Source organism: Rhinolophus hipposideros (genome assembly GCF_964194185.1).
Source record: "Rhinolophus hipposideros genome assembly, chromosome: 9".
In the NCBI taxonomy this organism is placed as follows: Eukaryota; Metazoa; Chordata; class Mammalia; order Chiroptera; family Rhinolophidae; genus Rhinolophus; species Rhinolophus hipposideros.
This window is the reverse complement of record NC_138055.1, coordinates 60,866,941-60,887,382: the sequence shown is the minus strand read 5'-3', so window position 1 is coordinate 60,887,382 and position 20,442 is coordinate 60,866,941. Positions and strand designations below refer to the sequence as shown.

The 20,442-nt window shown below is 41.8% G+C and overlaps 1 protein-coding gene across 3 annotated transcripts in view; it reads left to right on the top strand.

Moving 5' to 3' along the window:
- Window positions 1-20,442, top strand: part of PPM1H (protein phosphatase, Mg2+/Mn2+ dependent 1H) — a 244,575-nt gene that overhangs the window by 101,948 nt on the left and 122,185 nt on the right. For all 3 annotated transcript variants that reach the window (XR_013994038.1, XR_013994039.1, XM_081060277.1), the window contains exon 3: window positions 15,579-15,923. Coding sequence is in view for 1 of the 3 variants with exons in the window: in XM_081060277.1 (XP_080916403.1) it covers window positions 15,579-15,923 (345 nt within the window). In the remaining 2 variants the exon portion in view is untranslated. The remainder of the gene's footprint in view (window positions 1-15,578; window positions 15,924-20,442) is intronic.

The following is a 20,442-nucleotide window of genomic DNA, read 5'->3' as shown; positions in this document are numbered from 1 at the left end:
GTGGGAGTTAACCAAGCAAATAAAAGAGGGGAGGTTCTGACAGAGGGAGCATGCATATACAAAGACAGGTTGGCATGAGAACATGTGAGGCGTGTCTGCTAGTGTGCTGGAACGCAGACAGTCTCTTTGAGTGTGATAAGACGGGAGCAGCAAGCAAGTTTCACACACAAGAGCAATTAATGTCCTAATAAGCTGGAATTTTAACCAAATGACTTTAGATAAGGACATAATGGAGTCAGGACAGTGATGGCAGTGGGAAAGCTGCTTGGGAAGTCTAGGGAGCAAAACTAGAGGCGGGGACATCTAGGAGTCTGGCTCAAACGGACATCTGGGTGAGAAATAATGAAAGCTTCAAATAAGGCAGTGATTAAGAACAAGGGCCAGGCTCAGAAGAGGCGATGTCAGAGATGCTGTTGACCAACTGCATGGGACAGGGAAGAGTTAAGATGCCAGGTTTTAGCCACTGGCTGCTGGTTCTTGAAAGTGGTCCACTGGAGCAGGCATAGGTTTAAAGGTGAGAAGGAGGGCAGAAATGACTTGAGTTTTGAGTATTCTAACTTTCCATGTGGAAGTATTTTGTAGGAAGTTAGGAGTACCAGTTTGGAGCTCAGGAGCAGGTCTAAAGAGGCGTAGATTATAGGAGTTGCAAGGTCAAAGAATTTCCCAGAAGAGAGAGGAGCTGCAAGGAGGGGAAGTAACTATGCTATGGGCCACAGAGAAAGAAAGGTAAGGATGAAAAAGTGGGCAAATACTATTATCAGCAAGAAATGGGACCATAGGCTAAATAATAGCATTATGATTTCATTTGCAGCAGAAAGTTGACATGTGTGAAGGATGCAAAAGGAACAAGTGTAGGCTCTCTGCAGAATACATGTGGTTAATTCCTCCCTCCTTTTTTCTTGTTTTTTATTATATTTCTTTCTTTTTTTAAAAAATTTGTTGGGGTGACAATTGTTGGTGAAATGATATAGATTTCCAGTGTACAATTCTGTATTACATCATCTATAAATCCCATTGTGTGCTCACCACCCAGAGTCAGTTCTCCCTCCATCACCATATATTGGATCCCCTTTACCCTCATCTCCCACACCCCCCACCCCCTTACCCTCTGGTAACCACTACACTATTGTCTGTGTCTATGAGTTTTTGTTTCTCATTTGTTTGTCTTGTTCTTTTGTTGTTTTTGGTTTATATACCACACGTCAGTGAAATCATAGGGTTCTCTGCTTTTTCTGTCTGACTTATTTCACTTAGCATTATACTCTCAAGGTCGATCCATGTTGTCACAAATGTTCCTATATCATCTTTCCTTAACGCCGAATAGTATTCCATTGTGTATATGTACCACAACTTCTTTATCCATTCATCTATCGAAGGACATTTTGGTTGTTTCCATGTCTTGGCCACCGTAAACAAAGCTGCAATGAACATTGGAACCTCCCTCCTCTTTTCACCTCTTCATCCCCAATAAACTTAATAAAGTCAAAATAAATATTTCCACGGATTTCTTTCATGTATAATATCATCTTCCTCTTACTTGGCTGTTGAAGAAAATCTAAAATTTCCTATAAAATAACATTAAATTGACAAGAAAAAAGGAATTACTACAGGAATTCTTTATACCGTGTTTCCCCCAAAATAAGACCTAACTGGAAAATAAACCCTAGCATGATTTTTCAGGATGACATCCCCTGAACATAAGCTCTAATGCGTCTTTTGGGGCAAAAATTAATATAAGACCTGGTCTTATTTTCGGGGAAACACGGTATGTTAGAAACATCAGTGATATGCAGAGGAATTCAGTAGAAGTACAGTTTTATTTTTGATGATATTTTTAAATATTGAGTGCCAATAGGGTAGCTGGGTGGCAATGAGATGATTTTTTATTACTGCAGATAATTAGTAATTGGTGTAAAGATTTTAGGGCAACTTTAAAGCATCTCTTATGCCAATTCATAGAGAATTATTTTATCCTATTAGTACAAGCAGTCTTTTAGCCAAAGGAGTCAAATTAATTTTCCTGTTTTAAAAGAAACTTAAAATTTTAGTTTTTGGTAGATAAAATAATATGTACTATGTTCTTCCTCCCCTGACTTCCGTTTACTGAAGGAGTCTTGTTTTCCTGTACTGTGCTTCCCCGAAAATAAGGCCTCCCTAGCCAGACCATCAGCTCTAATGTGTCTTTTGGAGCAAAAATTAACATAAGACCCAGTATTATATTATTTTATATTATATTACATTATATTATACCCAGTTTTATATTAAAATAAGACCCGGTGTTATGTTATGTTATGTTATGTTATGTTATGTTATGTTATGTTATGTTATGTTATGTTATATAAGACCGGGTCTTATTTTAATATAAATAAGTCTTATATAAATTTTTGCTCCAAAAGACGCATTAGAGCTGATGGTCCAGCTAGGTCTTATTTTTCGGGGAAATTTGGTATTTGGCTGAGCTTTTGACAGCAGCACCTGACCTATAACAAAAGAAAACACAATTTCAGTTTCCATCTACATACAAAGGAAAATGTCAGAAGCTAATGAAGCAGTGTTCAAAAGATGTATAAAACTTTAAAGGGATATAACTAAAAGAGTTTCAAGGTATTCTGCACTAGAGTACTTTAGCCTGAAGAAACACAAGGGGATATGGTCAAATTATTGTATTCTGCCTTACAAAATACTCGGTAATGGGTCCATTTTCTTTTCTTTTTTTCATTTAGAGTTTAGTAATATAATTAGTGAAATAAAGAAATAAATGTCTTTTGAGGAATAGGGAACAGAAGTTTCGAGGTCTCTGAAGTGGATATGAAGTAGAGAAGAATATTTTCTATGACAAGTTAGGGCTGGAACTTTCCCTGTGCCTGGACCACATTGGGTAGCTCACGTGTGAGAAACCATAAGCCCACAGCCAGGCAGGTTGAAAATAGATACTCCCTGGCAAAGTGCAAGGCTTGTAACGCTCCCATGACTCTGATTATTTGTTTGGGGGCATAGGGTGGGTGGGCAGGAAAGAAGTGAATCTAAATTGCTGGCATTTCCAGAAGATGCCTTCATGCGATTGTCCTTTAGGAAAGATGCTGTAAGCTTGATGGGCAACATTTATCCCCCACAGCCTCCTGCCTGCCTCCCACTGAAAGTTTTTAAATTAATCAGCTCAAGATTGGTGGGAACTAATCACCATTACTAGGTTTTCTTTCCTTTGATTTGAGAGGTTTTAAGGAGTCTTTATTTCCACTGATTGCCATCCACAAGTGACAACACAGCTTTTCCAAGAGCTTTCTACCTCCTCGTTCTAAGAATGAAATAAAAAGGGGAGGACACCAGATGGGTTCACTCTTAAGGGCATCTTATAAACTCAATATTAAGAATTTCCAGTTCTTCTCAGATAAGAAAAAGCTAAAGGAATTCATCACCACCAAATCAGTATTACAAGGGATGCTAAAGGGACTTCTTTAAGGAGAAGAGGGGGAAAAAGATAAAAAATATGAATAATAAAATGACAATAGCTACGTACATATCAATAATTACTTTAAATGTAAGTGGATTAAATGCCCCAGTTAAAAGACATAGGGTGGCTGACTGGATAAGAAAACAAAACTCTTAACATATGTTGCCTACAAGAGACTCACTTCAGATTGAAACACACACACAGACAAAGTAAAGGGATGGAAAAAAATATTTCATCCAAATGGAAATGAAAAAAAAACCTGGGGTAGCAATACTTATTTCAGACAAAATGAACTTTAAAACCAGATACGAAGAAGGATGTTTCATATATAATAGCTAAGATATGGAAGCCAAGTAAGTGTCCATCAATAGACAATTGGATAAAAAAGTTGTGGTATATATATATATATATATATATATATATATATATATATATATATATATGGAGAGAGAGAGAGAGAGAGAGAGATACAATGGAATATTACGCAGCCATAAAAAAGAATGAAATCGTCCCATTTGCATCAACATGAATGGACCTAGAGGATATTATGCTAAGTGAAATAAGTCAAACAGAGAAAGACAAATACCATATGATTTCACTTATATGTGGAATCTAAAAAACAAAATAAATGAATAATCAAAACAGACACACATAGATACAAAGAACAAACTGATGGTTGTCTGGTGGGAGGGAGGTTGGGGGGCTGGGTAAAGGGATTACGAAGTACAAATTGGCAGATATAAAATTGTCATGGGATCTAAAGTACAGCATAGAGAAGATAGTCAATAATGTTGTGATAACTATGCTGAAAGGTGGGTACTATACTTATCAGGGCTATCACTTCATAAGTTATGTGACTGTCTAACCACTATGCTATACACCGTAAATGAATATAATATTGAATGTCAACTGTAATTGAAAAAAATAGTTCCTGCCCTTATGTAAGAGTGCGGGTGGGAGATAGTGCACTGTGGCAGTAACCAGGACATTTTCCCCCACATCTGTCTCCCTGTTTGAAACAGATTGTTTTGGGCTGAAGACGTGACTTGTGGATACATGAATTCCAATTCTATTTCCTGAGGAACACCCTCATGTTGTGTAATTTAGTCAAAATACATCAAAGCATGTGGTTTCAGTATCTGTTAGTTCAGTGTCTAATTACAATAACAGGAGATAGCTGTGTCCACATAGCGGCCAAGTTCATCAGCAGGGGAGTGGAAAGCTGATTATCTTTTCTCAGCAGAGGCTAGAGCAGCACTGTGGGAATTTAAGGCAAATAGGATCAAATTGGGGCAGGGAGAGTTAAAAGGGAAATGAGAAGGGGCTATTTCAGCTCCCTGAACAGAAGATTTACTGTTCTTCTCATCTGTTTTCTGCAAGAACTCTTTCACCCCCAGAACATTAAATGAAGGTTGCTTGTGGTTCCACAGTGGCAAGTCCTTCTGGAATATTTGGCCCTCATTTGGCAGTTTGCTTCCTGCAATGATGTCAACGATATAAAAACACACACAATAGGAGCAGCCTTGTATTTCTCACTGTGTTTATTGCTCTAAAATTTCCCTCTAGATAATTAAGGTCTTTGTTCTGTGCATGTCAAAAAAAAAAAAAAAACACGAAGAAAACCTTTTCTGTTTATCAACTTAGATTCTTTGAAGCAGGAGTGCACTGGTAAGAAGGATGACTTAACAACCGGAAAGCATCCCAGCTGATGTCAGTCATTCAGCATAACTGTACAGTTCCCTCCTCAGTGGGCATTGGTTTACTCTGAAGACCAGGTTTCACTAAGATGGACATAGTAGCCAAGAACACAACTAAAACTCGGTTCCACGGTAGATTTTCCCACCGTAGCAAGTCTAAGGCTAAAGGAAAACAGAAATTTCTCCTCGCTTCACTGTACTCTGATTTCCTACAGCTTTTGGAGGGAAGAACATTGCCAAGGACAATAAGCTCTTGAGATGTTCTTTTCTCCTTCCCTTGTTTTTTTTTCTTTCTTAAACACAATATTCAGCATACATGTGCCAGACACTGATCTAAGTGCTTTGCCAACATTAATTCATGTAACTTCATAGTATGTACATAAGTATGTGCTACCGTGTTTCCCTGAAAATAAGACCAGGTCTTATGCTGTGTTTCCCTGAAAATAAGACTGGATCTTATATTAATTTTTGCTCCAAAAGACATATTAGGGCGTATTTTCAGGGGATGTCTTATTTTTTCATGTACAACAACCTACATTTATTCAAATACAGTCATGTCATCTTCTGGAACATCGTCATAATGTACTAAATGCGTCCGTCTGGCTGACAATCTAAACTGGGGCTTATTTTCGGGGTAGGTCCTATTTTTGGGGAAACACAGTATTATTATCTTTATTTTACTGATGAGGAAACTGAGGCACAGAGCTGGAAAGTGTGGAGTTTAGATTTAACCCAGGCAGTCTGGCTGCAGAGTCTAGACTTACAACATGCTGACTCTATCCATTAGCATTTAGGACATAGAGCAGGAAGATCTCTTTGAAAAAGTCTGAAGTAAAGGAAGAATAACTCCTAATGTTGATATGTATGATTTCAGCATCATTTTATACTAAATATTTTCTCATTTTCATTATGATTTATCTTCCGGTTTAGTTGTTATTTAGTAGTTTCCCCTGTCAACTTCAGAACCAGATAACAGCTCTCCCTGCCTCAGGCGAAGAACAGACCTGAAATGAAATTGTTCATCATCATATTGTCCTTACAGTCCATTTTTTTCTTGCTAAATTATAGAAAGACCATCGTTTACATAAAACCATGGCAAGAAGAAAAAGCCCTCTGATTGAATAATGAGTGTCTGAGTTTGAATCCCAGCTCTGCCACTCAGGAGATGTGTTACCTTATGCAAGTTATTTGACCTCTCCATGCCTCAGTTCCCTCATCTGTAAATTGGGAATAATAGTTCCTACCTCGAAGGGTTGTTAGAATTAAAGAGTTAAGAATATGAAAAGCACTTTGAACAGTGCTTGGTATGTCATAAGTACTCTATAAATGTTATCTGTTGTTATTATTCTAATATTGGAGTTTGCATGTACATTTCATTATTTCATATCATGTTTTTACTGTAAACTAATTAAAAAAGTTATTGATTTTGTGAAGTAATAAATTGAACATCCCTGAGCTAATTTATCAGTCTAGAATAAACCACCACACCACTAACCCAAAACTGTTGCAAACGTTATACTTCGTATCTCTCAGAAATTAATGTTTATTTAGTGGTATTTTAAAATATGGGACTAAATTGCCATTTATTTAGAAACAAAAAACAAACTTACCAAGCTTATCATACATCTTACTGCCTTAGAATATTGGAGGAACTGAACCAAAGTAATTTGCATTTCATATTGTCAGCTCCTGAGAAGGAAGCAACATGTTCACCTAAGTGTATGAAATTAAGAGTTCTTTCCCACTGGGGAGCAAAACATTTGGCTAGTTAGTCAAAAAGAGGCATGGTAAAAAGAAAAGAAAAAAAAAAAAAGCAAGCAAACTATGCAGTATGGGCATGATTCTAAGTAGATAGCACTAGAATATGGGTTCCAGGAAGGACTTTTATGAAGTTAGTCAAATTTTCTCTCATCTCTGCTTCTTCATGAGCTTATTCCTCTCCCTCCTGATGTGTTACTATGAGGAGCTGATGAAGACCTGGAGATGGAATTCACTGTGGATCAAATGCCTAAAGCAATTACTCTAGCTTCTGAATTATCATCCTCACTGCGATGCCTTGAAAACTGGCAAGAAACTTTATGGAAATCAGGCCATATCCTAGCTTATGTGGTGAATCAAAAGAATATGTTGACTCTGTGTTTCCCCCGTGGGAAATAACTAAGACCTTTGACAGTGAGAAAGGAGGAAGGCAGGTGCATCTCATGCTCAGACCGGGCCTTTCATGAAATCAGCCATGAGATTTAACTCCAAGTGGGGTTTCTACATTGGCGGTAGTCCTTTTATGCTGTTGATAGCACCCCCCACCCAGCTTATCTAAATACATGACTGGTTGGGATAGGGAAGAGAAGATGAGTGTCAAATGAGTTGAGTTCTTGTATCTTCAGGGAAGACAGCCAAGAGAAGGTCACTGCCTTTTCCTGTAAGACAATTATTTCTAGAGTAGCAATCTCCAAAGCATCAGTTACAGACAATTTTTTTGAGTATATACCTCCAGTGTATTTGCTCATTTATTGATGTGTAACCATACTATTGTATATTTAATAATTATAAAACATATTTAATATCATATTTAATAATTATAAAAATAAACATGTAAAAAATAATTTAAAGGTAATCAAGAGGAAAAGCCAGCATTTGAAGATAACAGCTAACAGTTAGATGGTGTTTATTATATGCCAGGCATTGTTCTAAGTGTATTTCCCACAGTAACTCATTTACTGTCTTACTAAAAGCAAAGACTTCATGTTCCCATTAGCTAATTCATCAATACCAAGGCGTAATTCATCATTAACAGGAGCGACATAATTCCACATTTCAGCTGTCTTCGTGAGCATTTCAGATACTTTTGGCTAGTATGGTTATCATTGTTGTTCGATATGACTAGAGTGGCATTACTTGGAGTGAAGTGCCCGCTGTGACATGTTCTCATTTGCTCATGTTTTCTGTCAGCAGTTTCTTAGCAGGAATTAAAACGAAAAAAACCCGTTCTCCACTTTGTAAGGGATAATTTAGTTAAAAACTTAGTAATACAATGGACAAGACCATTTGGCTGGTGGCACATGCGCCCAGCCACCGGCACACTATGCCAAAGCTGATGAACGTGGGAGAACATCCATGTTCCATGGCGACATCTTACCAACCGACCACAAGAGGGCGCCAGTGTCAGCCTGTGAGAAATACTAGCCCAGCTTCCTTTCTTCTTCAGCTTGAGGAGAAAAAATGTGAAAGACTTTCTAATTTTCTGCCTGCATGCCGACTGATTGTTTTTAATGCCCCCACAGCTTTGCGTGCTCCCCGGTGGAGAGTGCTCACCGGGGAGGGAGGAGCATGAAAGGGGCTTGCAAACTGTGAGAGCTCTGTGCAGTAAGAGAAAGTCAAGTCCCAGTTTCTTTAAACTGGTACAAATGTGTCAAACCTCATTCCTTGGTTTTCTTTCCTTCTGCCTGACATCTCACCATGTCTGCCGGACTCCACAGGACACATCTAGGTTTTGTCTGGAATCTCCCCACTGTGACAGAACACCATGAGAGGGGCTACCGCATTGCCTCCCTGCTTGTTTGCACAGCACGCATGGCCTCAGAGAGCTGGGAAGTCATAAATAAAGTTAGATAAGTCAGCTTCAATCCTGGAGTAGGTTAGGTTAATTATAGTCTGTTGGTTTTACTAATGTAAAAGGTCTTACATAAAATTCTTAACTTCCCAAGCTGCTATATTGCTTTGAAAAAATAAAGAACATGAAAAAAAATCCATTCTCTCTCTTCCTTTCTATGTATATTTGATAAATATTTATTGAGCATCTGTTCTATACCAGACACGCCCTGGGAATACCACAGTGAATGAGATACACGTGAGTCTCTGAGTTGGGCTGATACAGGCAACGTCAGGCAATTTCACACCAGTGGAATGAACTGTTGTACAGGGGCTGAGGTGGTCCGGGCAACCTTGGTGGCGAGGTCATGCCTCCACTGAAAACGGAAGGATAAATCGTTCTCCAAGCAGGGCAAGGGATGAGTGTTATAGATAGGAAAAAAACCACGACATTCATTGTCCCAGACGTGACTGGGAGTTTGAGGGAATGAGAGAGGTCTGGACAACCGAAAAGGAGCAAGACAGGCTCCTAGGAAAGGAGGAGCAGCTAGATCCCATGTTTTAAGGACACTTGGGAGTCATTGAAGAGTGTATGCGCTGACAGAATACAGGTGTATTTGCAGTCACATCGGAGATTTGAGATGCTTTCAAAGCATCATATTCCTACAACTTGTGATTTTTCAGGCCTCTGTCGAAGATTCACTTGCACCCCCAGCTGCCTTATTTCTAGCTGAGACCCCTAGTGCTGATGTAGGCCCTCGATGCTGGTGTGACTGAGCAGGTGTGCATTCCTCAGGGTTCTCACGTCTGACTATGCAGCAAGCCATCCGTTCTTACCTGAGGGCAGTTGAAAGCATCGTTTTGAGTAAAGAGGGTGATGGAGAAAGGGGGTCCTCGTACTCCTTTCAAAATAATTGTGTGGCACATACTGTTTGATCATGCTACTTTCACAAGTAGATTTTTAATCTCTGTGAGTATCTTTGTCCCCTTTCAGACACCACGTAGCCCACTCCGGCCCCATGTTGTTCTTTGAAATGTCTCACGATCATGTCATTTAGTCTCCTCTCCAGGCCCATTTATACCACCTGGACCTAAGCCCTCTTTGCCTCGGGCCAGTCCTCTGAGAGCCTCTTTTCTCGTGCTTCCTTCTTGCAGGGCACCTGCAGAATGCCATGGATTAGCACTCCTTACACCCAGCTCTCACGGCATTTCATCATTCCTCATGCCAAATGGCTGTTAAATGAGTCTCCTCACTCTGCCTCCCTAGACTCTCACCCCATCCTGACCTAGCCCTCAAAGTCGGCCTTAATCCAACCACTGTCCACCGGGGCCCCCCACATCTCCTCTTTTCACCTGCATTACCTATTAGTTGCTCCCTTTTTCCAGAATATTCTTTCTTTCAATCCATCATTGCCAGGGAGGTGAACACTTCCACACAGCATGAGGAATTCTGCATTTGGAGTGGGCTCAGGGTGCAGTGAGAGTTTCCAGGAGGAGGTGATATTTAAGATGAATATTAAGACAGGGAGGGGTTAGGCAAAGGGGATAGCAGTGGTTTGTGACAAGCTGCAAGTGCTGTAGTTTGGTGTGTGGGGATTTAGAGTAAGAGAGAGAATGTGGAAAGACAATCAGAGACTAGATCAGAGACTTCAAAGTGGGTGCTCGTAGACTGGACCCAGCCCCATCTCAGCTTGCTAGACTGCTAAAGGAAACATGATCAGCTTTTGTAGTTTAGAAAAAAATGACTCAGGTTGCAACTCAGGTTGCAGAGTGGAGAAGTGGATTCGAATGCCAAGTGTACATTAGGGTAACTTTTCCCTCCAGGGGCCAGTGGAGTATGGGGTGGGGGGGTTCAGCTTAAAGTAGGGGTGGATGGCTCACAGCCTGAACACTCGCCCCAGCTGCATCACTTCAGTGGTGGCCTCGAGCAGGTACACTCTCTGTCCCTCATGTTTCTCCTCTATAAAATGGGGATAATAACCATTCCTCATACAAGGTAGTTATTCATAGGCTTGGAATACAAATTATTGAGCTAACACGGAGGAGGCATTTAAAATACTGTCTGTGTGACATTTGTTAAATGGTGGGAAGTGTGTGCTAGACCCGTCCCTGGGTGTTTCTGTGCGCGGTAGTCTCTTAGACTTGAATAGCTGACCTGGAATTGAAGCGTGCAGTGAGAGCTCACTGTGTGGCTGTATTTCCCTAAATAGCACATCACTCACTTGAAGTTCCCTGCCACGGGAGGACACGAGAGATTCTGAAATCTCCTGATGGGCTTGGTTTTATCTAGTTCGAGGGCTTTCAAAAAAAAACGTTTTACACAGTTGAATCCTTTCGTCCAAAATCTTTTGTAAAACACTTATGTTTATAACTGATAAAACTGGGCTGCTCTGGTTGAAATAATTGTCCAGGGGACTCAGCACTCAGTACCCTCTTACCGTCTTCTTTCTTAAGGTACCACTTCAGAAGCAGGAAACACAATCTGGTCTGTTCAGGGAGATGGAAGTGACTTATCTAAGATTACACAGTGAACCGATGGCAGATTTGGGGCTGGAACATGGGTCTCCTGACTGCTTAGCAGCCTTCTTTTCAGGGTTCTCAGCTTTGGCTGCTCATTAGAATCCCCGGGTAGAGGGGAGCTTTCAAAAGGATCAGGGCTGGGGCTGCACCTTCGGAGATACTGACTTAATTGGTCTGGGCTTGGCTCCCACATCAAGCAGAGCTAGATTATTCAGTCAGAAGCAGACTTCGTTGTGGAAAGATGACATCTTACAAGGTTCTCGGAGTTGCTTTTTAAAAATGTAGTGTAGCTCGTTTGTTCATGGGGTTTGATCTTTGATTCAAATCACAGCTCTAGAAACATGACGGTGTTTGGGGGAACAGAATCTGTGCCCGGGCCCTGAAACAACTGCCCCTCTTGCATCCCGGCCTGCCATCATAGCAGCTTCCTCAAAGACATTTGCTGGGTTTTAATTTAGATTGGATGCAGGAGAACTGCGTGTGCAGGTTTTACTCCAGTGGCCTTGGGCCCTTTGGGGAATGAGATAGGATGAGTGAGCCAGAATTCCCTCCCTTTTGCAACTTTTCCCTAATTGTGAGGATGTCATATGGCAAGATGTACTTTACCAGTGCAGCAAATAACAAGAGCTAGTGGTGGGTTTAATAATATTGCTACTGCAAGTAATGATGGTGGGTTTAATAATATTGCTACTGCAAGTAATGATGAGCATAAAGAGTAAATCAAGATGTGTGGAATGACCATACCTTATTTCTGTTGGTGACCAAATCACAGCTACTGCTGACACCACGGTGCTTTGTTGCCTTACAATCACAATAGGAGGAGATGCTAAATTGCAGAGGTTTGTGAAAATAAAGATAGATTTATGGACTCCCTGAATTCTATCCAAGAATGCCTTAAATTATAAACCTTTTCCTGGGGGTTTGGTTTTATTCTCCTTCTACTACTTCTCATTCTTTTCTGTGCATGTGCCTTACTTATCTGGCACTGCTCTTTCCTGCCATGCATGCCAGAAGTCCCAGGATACTATATAAACATGTACATCCTTTATTTCCCATGTCCCAGCTCTTGCGACAGAATCTAACAGGCTTATCAAAATGTCATGTAGCTCACGTGACACGATTCCCACAGGTAGGCTGTCCAGCAACCCAAGCCAGACATCAAGGGCCCTGGCTCTTTCTGACTTCCTGGCTCACCACACTGAGCTGCAGCTTTCCCTCTTTTTTGCAAGAGGGTTACTCCACCTCCAGGTGTTGCTTCTGTGACCCCGGCAGGAAGAAAGAGGGAAGGATGAAAGTTCAAAAGACTGGGCTGGTCAAGTTGTCCTTTTTGTCGGGAAAACAATAGGTTTTCTGGAAGTTCCACCCAGGAGACTTCCATTTGCAGCCCACTGGCCGGTACAGGGGCATATGACCACATACAGCTGCAAGAGAGTCTGGGCAAGTGTGTATTTTTAGTCGATTCATTGCTGCCCCAAGTAGAATCAGTAGTGAGGAGGAAGGGAGGCTACTCAGAGCATCTGTCTGAGTTGGGCACATCACCTAAACCTTCTGGTACTTTCCTCTCTTGGGCCTCCATGTCACCTCCCAACCCATCCAAATTCTACTTGTTCTTTCTTTAAGGCCCATCTTTCCCCCCCCACACCCCCAGCACACACTGATCTATGCTTCTTGAATACAGAACTTTCAGAGTTAGCAGAGACATCAGAGTCTTCTAGGGTAGCCCCTCATTTGGTTGAATCACTGAAGCCCAGAAAATGACTTACCCAGGAACATACTGTAATGGTAATGATGGCAGCTACACGTGAGTGCATGCTCCCGGCATGTTACTTGGCATAAATTACCACTTAACCGTCCCAAATAGCACCTCCCCTATAAGGTAGCCACCACCTGCATTTTATTTATTAGGAAAGCATGGCTCAGAGGTGGTAAACCAGGGACATCCAGCCCTAGAGTGACTCAGCCAGGGTCTGACACCTGTACTGTTCCCTAACCGTGCTCCGCCTCCCCTTCGGGGCTTGGTGTTAAAGATGCCATTAGAACCCAGCCTTGTAAAGCCTTGGGTCATTGTTCTCACCACTTAACTTCCTCTGAGTGAGAGGGCTTATTCCTCTGTTTTATGGTGCTTTTAGTTGTTCATAAGTGTTTCCTACTGCCTGAATGTCTTTTTAGGGTGGTAGTTACCCCCTAACTGGCACCCTCACTTTCATTCTTTCTCCTCTCTTAATCCTCACAGTATAGTTTGAGTGATCTTTTAAAAACCTGAGTCAATTCTGTCATTCCTGCCTCAGTCAATTGCTTTTTGTTGCTTGAGGCTAAAGCCAAGAGTCTTCATGTGTAAGATGGTTGAGACTGAGTCTAGCTGCTCCCTCCCTCTGCAACCTGGCCTCACCCCTCCTTCTCTGCCTCAGTCCTGTATTCAGCCACAAGGCCATGGACCGGTCTCCTCTTACTCATCAGGCCCCTTCTTACCATGGGGACTTTGCCCCTGCTTTTGCTGCTGCCTGGCCTCCCCATCCTTCCGCTCCACTCCGCTCTCCTCCCCTCCCGTCCCCTTTCCCCCTCTCCCCTCCTCTCCTTGTGAACTCCACACAGCCCTCAGCCTGGTCCTCGTGTCCTCAGAAAGTGTCCTCCAGGGTGACCCTCTACAGGTTGGCCTCACAGCACCAGGAACCTTTCCTTACAGCCCTCACAAGAGTTATGATCTTATGTTTATTTTTTTTTTATTATTTCATCAATGTCTCTCTTACTCACTGGATTAAGATCAGACCATGTCTGATAATCCCTTGTTTGCATCCAGTCTTTTACCTTCTAATGCCAGTTACATAGAGTGCTCAGTAAATATTTGTCGACTTCAAAAAAAACCTATTTTATCTCTTAGTACCTAGCACAGACTAGTGAGTGAAAACGAAGTTTTAAATGGCACAAGTAGAGTAGTGGCACATGTCACCATAACTACACAGAGTGTTGCAGCATCAGTCTAAGACCAAAAATTGTGGTTTCTAGGGGCCGCAGGGTGGGGGTGGATAGGCAAGATGTTGTTTTCGAGTACAAACTTGCAACATGGAGTAAATAAGTCCTAAAGCTATAATGTATAGTATATGAATATAGACAATAATATTGTGTCATAATAATCAAACTTGCTAAGAGATTAGATCTTAATTATTCTAACCATAAAAAAGACATAATTGCGTGACATGATGAAGGTACTAACTATTGCTATAATTGCAATCATGTTTCAATATATAAATGTATCAAATCAACATATTGCACATCTTAAATTTATACAATGTTGTATGTCAAAGATACTTCAATTGAAAAAAATAAGATGGACCAAAAGAACTTTATTTAATGGGCTTCAGGTAAAAAACAATTCAGTATTTATTGTTGTGGGATAGATAAGCCTAGCAGTCAGAAGTGGATGTCATATGCACCTTACCTGTTTAAAATAATCTCTATTTTTAATATGTTACTCCTCCAGATATATGAAAATTGAGCTCTCTTTGTCCCCCATAGCTAAGATCTTAGACATGTGTGATTCAAACATGGTTTTTATAACTGTTCATTTTGAATTCGTATAGAAATTGACGGGTAGGTGCTAAATCCATGGAAGATGAGGGAACATGGGCTGCACACGGCTGCATGGGTAGCTTTAGGGTTGGAAGAGGAAACAAAGATGCTGAGTGACAGCTGGAAAACTGTGGGAGGTAGGAAACAGGAAAAGGAGATTGGAATTGGCTGCATCTTGTGAAACCTAAACTAGGCTGGGTGTCTAATGGAAAAACATGTTCTGAAAATTCAGGATGTAGACTAAAAATATGGGCAGTTATCTGAGAGTATTAGGGCCCTAAAGGGGAAAAAAAAGTGGGTCCACTTATTTCCTCTTGAAGAACCTGCAAAAAGTGCCTAATTTCCTCCAAAGACTCCAGGCCGGACCTGCTCTGGGGCTGGAGAGGCAGGAGGTGAGAAGTTAGATGTTAAAGCTGGACTGCTAAACACACATCTGTTTGTATGGAGTTTCACCTCAAATTCAAGTATATCTTGCTCCCAGATAGTAACTGAGCATGTGGTAATTTGGATCACCACCCCCACCCCCACCCCCCCACGATGGAAAGGCAGGGACTTCATCCCTCTGGTGGTGGTAATGGCAGTGACAAATCTGGGGAGCCTGTCCTGAGTATCAGCCATGTTTGGACCCCACTGTTTGCAGACTAAAGACAGCCAGGTGGATGCGCTGGGGTCCTTAGGCCTGGCCATGTCAGGGTCACCCCCGGGGGCAGTGACCACTGTGGTTCTCACTCCTCCCTGTCACCCTCTCCCACCAGGAATCAGAAGGTGTTTCCTGCCACTACTGGTCGCTGTTCGACGGTCACGCGGGGTCCGGGGCCGCGGTGGTGGCGTCTCGCCTGCTGCAGCACCACATCACGGAGCAGCTGCAGGACATCGTGGACATCCTGAAGAACTCGGCCGTCCTCCCGCCCACCTGCCTGGGCGAGGAACCGGAGAGCACGCCCGCCAACAGCCGGACTCTGACCCGGGCTGCCTCGCTCCGCGGAGGGGTGGGGGCTCCGGGCTCCCCCAGTACCCCACCCACGCGCTTCTTCACGGAGAAGAAGATTCTACATGAGTGTCTGGTCATAGGGGCTCTTGAGAGTGCGTTCAAGGAAATGGTAGGTATGGCTGAAGAGTACAGGACAGAAGGGGCAGGGAGGTCACTTAAACCAAATCCTTGCTTCTTGACGGTTCCCTGAAAGGGGATGTCTCTGATCTGTCCACTTGTTGGGTGGTTCTACTGGGACATCTCCCTTTTACAATAGGGTTACCATTCTCAGTAGAAATTGGCAGCAAGATAAGAGTTCCTGGCATTGAGTACTGGCCAAAATTTAAAAAACGAGAGAGGGATGGTGCATGAGGTCATAGGCTTATTAAATAAATGTATGCATTATTGCTTCTCTTTCTGCAGACTCATTGTTGCCAGCTGGTACAATTCCACTTAATTGAAAGGAACCTGGATGCCATCTGTTTTATACACGTATATGGATTCCAGGTGTTTCGGGAAATAGAACTTTTAGTAAAGGGCTCACAATTACCCCACTTTCTACAAATCTGATCTGAGAACAGCTAGTTTGCCATGATGGGCAATGTGATTCTTATTGCTTTAAAAACGTACAGTCTGATATTCACGAATCATTTGTTTACCTTGGGTACATGGACTTGTTTGTACATTTAAATTTGAATGTGCCTGATGAAGAAATTCAGCCTCCTTTCCTCTAAGCCTCACTCCTGAGAACATACCCAGGGAGAGGAGTGCAGTTTCTCTCAGTGTCCCTTGCTGTCCCTCTGCCCATGATAATGCACAATGCTGTTCTACACCACCCCCTTCCTTCTTTGAGATCACTTTCTACTGAGGCAGTGACTTGGGTCCCACAGATTTTTCTTAACCTGCATTCAGATAAAGAGATACGTAAAGATGTTACAAGGACTTGAGTAAGGTGAATGGGCAGTAGTTTCTGGTAGCTTTCAATGCCAAGGAAAACACCAGGAGGCTGGAAAAGATTATTTAGGGGGGGGGAAGGTAGTAAAATTCACTCCTACTCAGGCTTTATATCATGTGAAATCTCACTCTCCAGCTATCAGATACTTTGGTGTGAGTGTTTTTAGACACTGATGTTCAGAATGCCAAATATTTTCTTGAGGTAAAAATGTGAAAGTGTGAACCTCGTAATGGGAGAAAAGTGAAATACAAAAGAAACTTTGAGTTTTTCATTTCCTTCAGTTAATTGCTAGTGCCATAAGGAACATCTTTTACTTGGAACCTCTGTATTCTCAATTTTATCCACTAGAGGTCAATGTCACATTGAGTCAGGCCTCCACCAGGGTCTCTGGCTGTTGCTACCCATTCCTGGCTCAGGGTTACTAGCAACAACTATATTTGAAATGATAGGCTCCTTCAGAAAAAAATACTTGGCAAAGAGCCTCATTTCTGTCGTTTATATATTTTCAGCTTTTAACTCACCAGGTCATTACCTGAAATTTTTCTTGGAAACTTAGTTGCCAGTGAAACGATTGTTTCACTTCCTGTGTAATTCATTCAATCAGTGAATATTTGTTGAGAACTAACTGCATGCCAGGCCTAATTGTGGAAGAGCACTGAACAAATAGGCAAAGCCAGTATTAAACAAGTAAGATATAAACGGGAAGGGCCTTCAGAGGAGAAACGCAGGGTGAAGTAGGAGTCTGACAGAGAAGTGAAGCGAAGGGTTCCCTGGAGACGCGGTGCTCGGTGTGGGAGTAGGAGTAAAGCAGACAAAACCCCGGGCACTGGGAGAGCGTTCTGGGCAGAGGAACCTGTTAGCGTGGAGAACCACATCAAAGAGAGAAAGAACCCAGATGGGCCAAAGGCAACAAGCTGACGTCCACTGTGGTTAGAAGGTAGATTTCAAAGGTAAGAATGAGGTGAGGTGATCTGGAGAGGCAGGTCGGAACACACCTGCGAAGGACTCTGGTGTGCCGTATTATGAATATTTGGTTTTAAGTGTCTTCTTCTCCAATCCATCCTACTCTACGGCTTCCTCTTTCCTCTTTAGTTTTCCCCACAGTCTCTCTCTAGCCCCCAGCGTGCCAGAGGCCCACCTGGACTTTTGCCTATGTCTTGGCCTTCAGTGACATAGTCATCATTCTTTGGTTCTCGTGGTACTTGGTGAGGTGACCCTACCTCCCACCCTGCTAGTGACGGAGCCAGCTGATGTGTGTTGGCCCCGAATAATCATTGCTGCTGTCCCCTTTTACTCTTAAAAGTGTCCCTGTTTGGATGATGTCTTATGTTTACCCTAATTACAGATAGATGCTCTTGTTTTCTCTTTGCTTCATCAGGGACTTCAGGAAAAAATCTACTCCAGTGTCATAGAAACAGCTGCAACCTTCACCATTAAATTGTGTGGGGTGAGCTTCAGAAGCCATGACACAGAAATTATACAGTGTACTCGTTTTAATGCCCTGCAAAGCCATCGCCAACTCATATAAAATACTTTTCTGTCCCTCTCACTATTAGGTTTTCGAGAGTCATGGTTTCAAGGTAAAACTTTGTGTGTTTTTTTGAAGTGCCTGATTGCATCTGATATCCTTGTCACCTGATCTTGGTGGCTCCTCCTCAGGCCTTTTTGAGAGGATCAGGGTTGGAATTTCCCTGACATTCCTAATTGTTTCCCCATAATAGCTCATCACTTTCTAGCTTTCCTATTTGTAGGTGTTCCTTAGGCCTTGGAGATTTTGTGTCATTCTGATATGCTATGATCGGAAAACTCAGTGTTAAATAAGGTTCGGTCATTTCAGCTTTGTGGCTCTCTTGCTTTCTCCCTTACTTTTAATCCCCAAACATTTCCCAAGTCCAGCACATAAGCCTCAAATTTGCCTCACTGATGATATCTCTGCAGCTACCCCTCCAGAGCTTCAGAAAAAGTAACTTATAATATCTTTAAAGGCAAAGTTTGCCTTTCACTTGGGGTTTGCTTTATTTATGGTATTTCAGCAGCATGGAATCAAAGGTCTTTGGTCTTTCTCTCTGTCTGTGTCTCTCTGCAGGGCTCTTCCCAATCACTAGTATATATTGAACTAATGTTTTATAATCAGCATTCTTCTAGACCCCCTGGGGGTCTAGAAGTAAAAGATTAGGTTTTATATCTAGGGGCATTTGTAGTCACACATTACATGAATATAAAGATGTATAGTATCATTTGTTTAATCATGTTCTAAATAACATTAACTGGGGTGGTAAAATGTTGATACCTATCTGAAAGGGATAATCAGTTAAAAGACTGAGAAACACCAAGCCAGAACAAATCATACTTATTTCCAGGAAAATGTAGGTAATAGTCAAAAATAGAGACTAATAGAAGTAGAGGAAAAATGCTTTGAGTAAGGGGAGATGACAACAGTTTCATCAAATACTGTAAGCTGCTTTGAGCGCACTGCTTCTCCTCTCCTCTTTGGTCCTCAGGTTGCCCAGGACAGTATGTGGCTTGTGTTGAAAGTGACCTCTGACCGCTGGTCTCTAATGCTTACTGTGCTTGCTGGCAGAGGAAGGTTTGCCCTGTGACCTCCTTACTGTATCTCGTCTTAGATCTTCATAGTGAGAAAGCTGCAAAGCCAATTCCTTCTGTGTCCACCGTGGAAAATGAACCATGGCTTGCTAAAGGACCAAGATTTCAGAACTTTGTGACTTACTTCAGTTCTGTTTCCTAGCAGTGCTTTGTACCAATGTCAACTTTAGCAGCTAAGTTTTGTCACCTAGTGTGTGTATAGGTTGTTGTTTGGCCCAAGATGATAGATATGAATAACAAAAATGCCTTCTAAGTCCTGCTGTCAGTTAAAACAGGATTGAATAGTCAATATTTCAGACTCTTGACTTCCATTGTTGGTACAGTTGTAGGAGACCTTTGCCTTCTGAGGTACCGGAATCAAGTCAGCAGTGATTAACCTTTCAGCCCTCTACCTACAGGAGGATTTGAATTCTGGACACAGGCAGGAGAATCTCAAAATTCTACCCTATTTCCTTTTTTCTGTGGGTATAGATTCCTCACCGCAGTGAAGAATGTTCTAGAAACTTGATTGTCACGACTGAGAAAAATGGCAATATTTCAACTTGTAAAACTGCCATACTCATACATCTTCCTATTATTGAGTAAATGGTTGGAAATACTCAGCTTGGCTTTGTTGGTAAAAACTGTATGGGGACACTATGGTGAAAAAGAGGAGGATGAATGCAAAGCTTATTTATAGTTTAGAAATCCTGGTGTTTTGAAAAATTAGCATATTCATGGTAAGTGTGGATTTTTGTGTCTGTATTTAAGCTAGAGTTTTGTTTTGTCTTTGTTTCTGGTATATCAGGAAGTTCCTCCAAGAAGGAATGAACTTGTCATTCCATGAACAGCCAGCAGGTGACAACATTAGGCAGTACTGGTTTCTTTTCTCCTACCTCAATGCCTGGCTGACAGATTGGCTTGTTCTCAGAATAAACTGAAATCAGACCCAGATACTAAAACCATGCAGAATCTTATTATTTGTGACTGACACTATTAGCAATGTGTTTAGAACCATGTTTTAACCCAGCTAGGGGGAGCTGCCAAGTCCTATTGAAACTACCCAACACTCGCTCCCTTCTGTTGTCTGATACTACTTTCTTTCTGAACC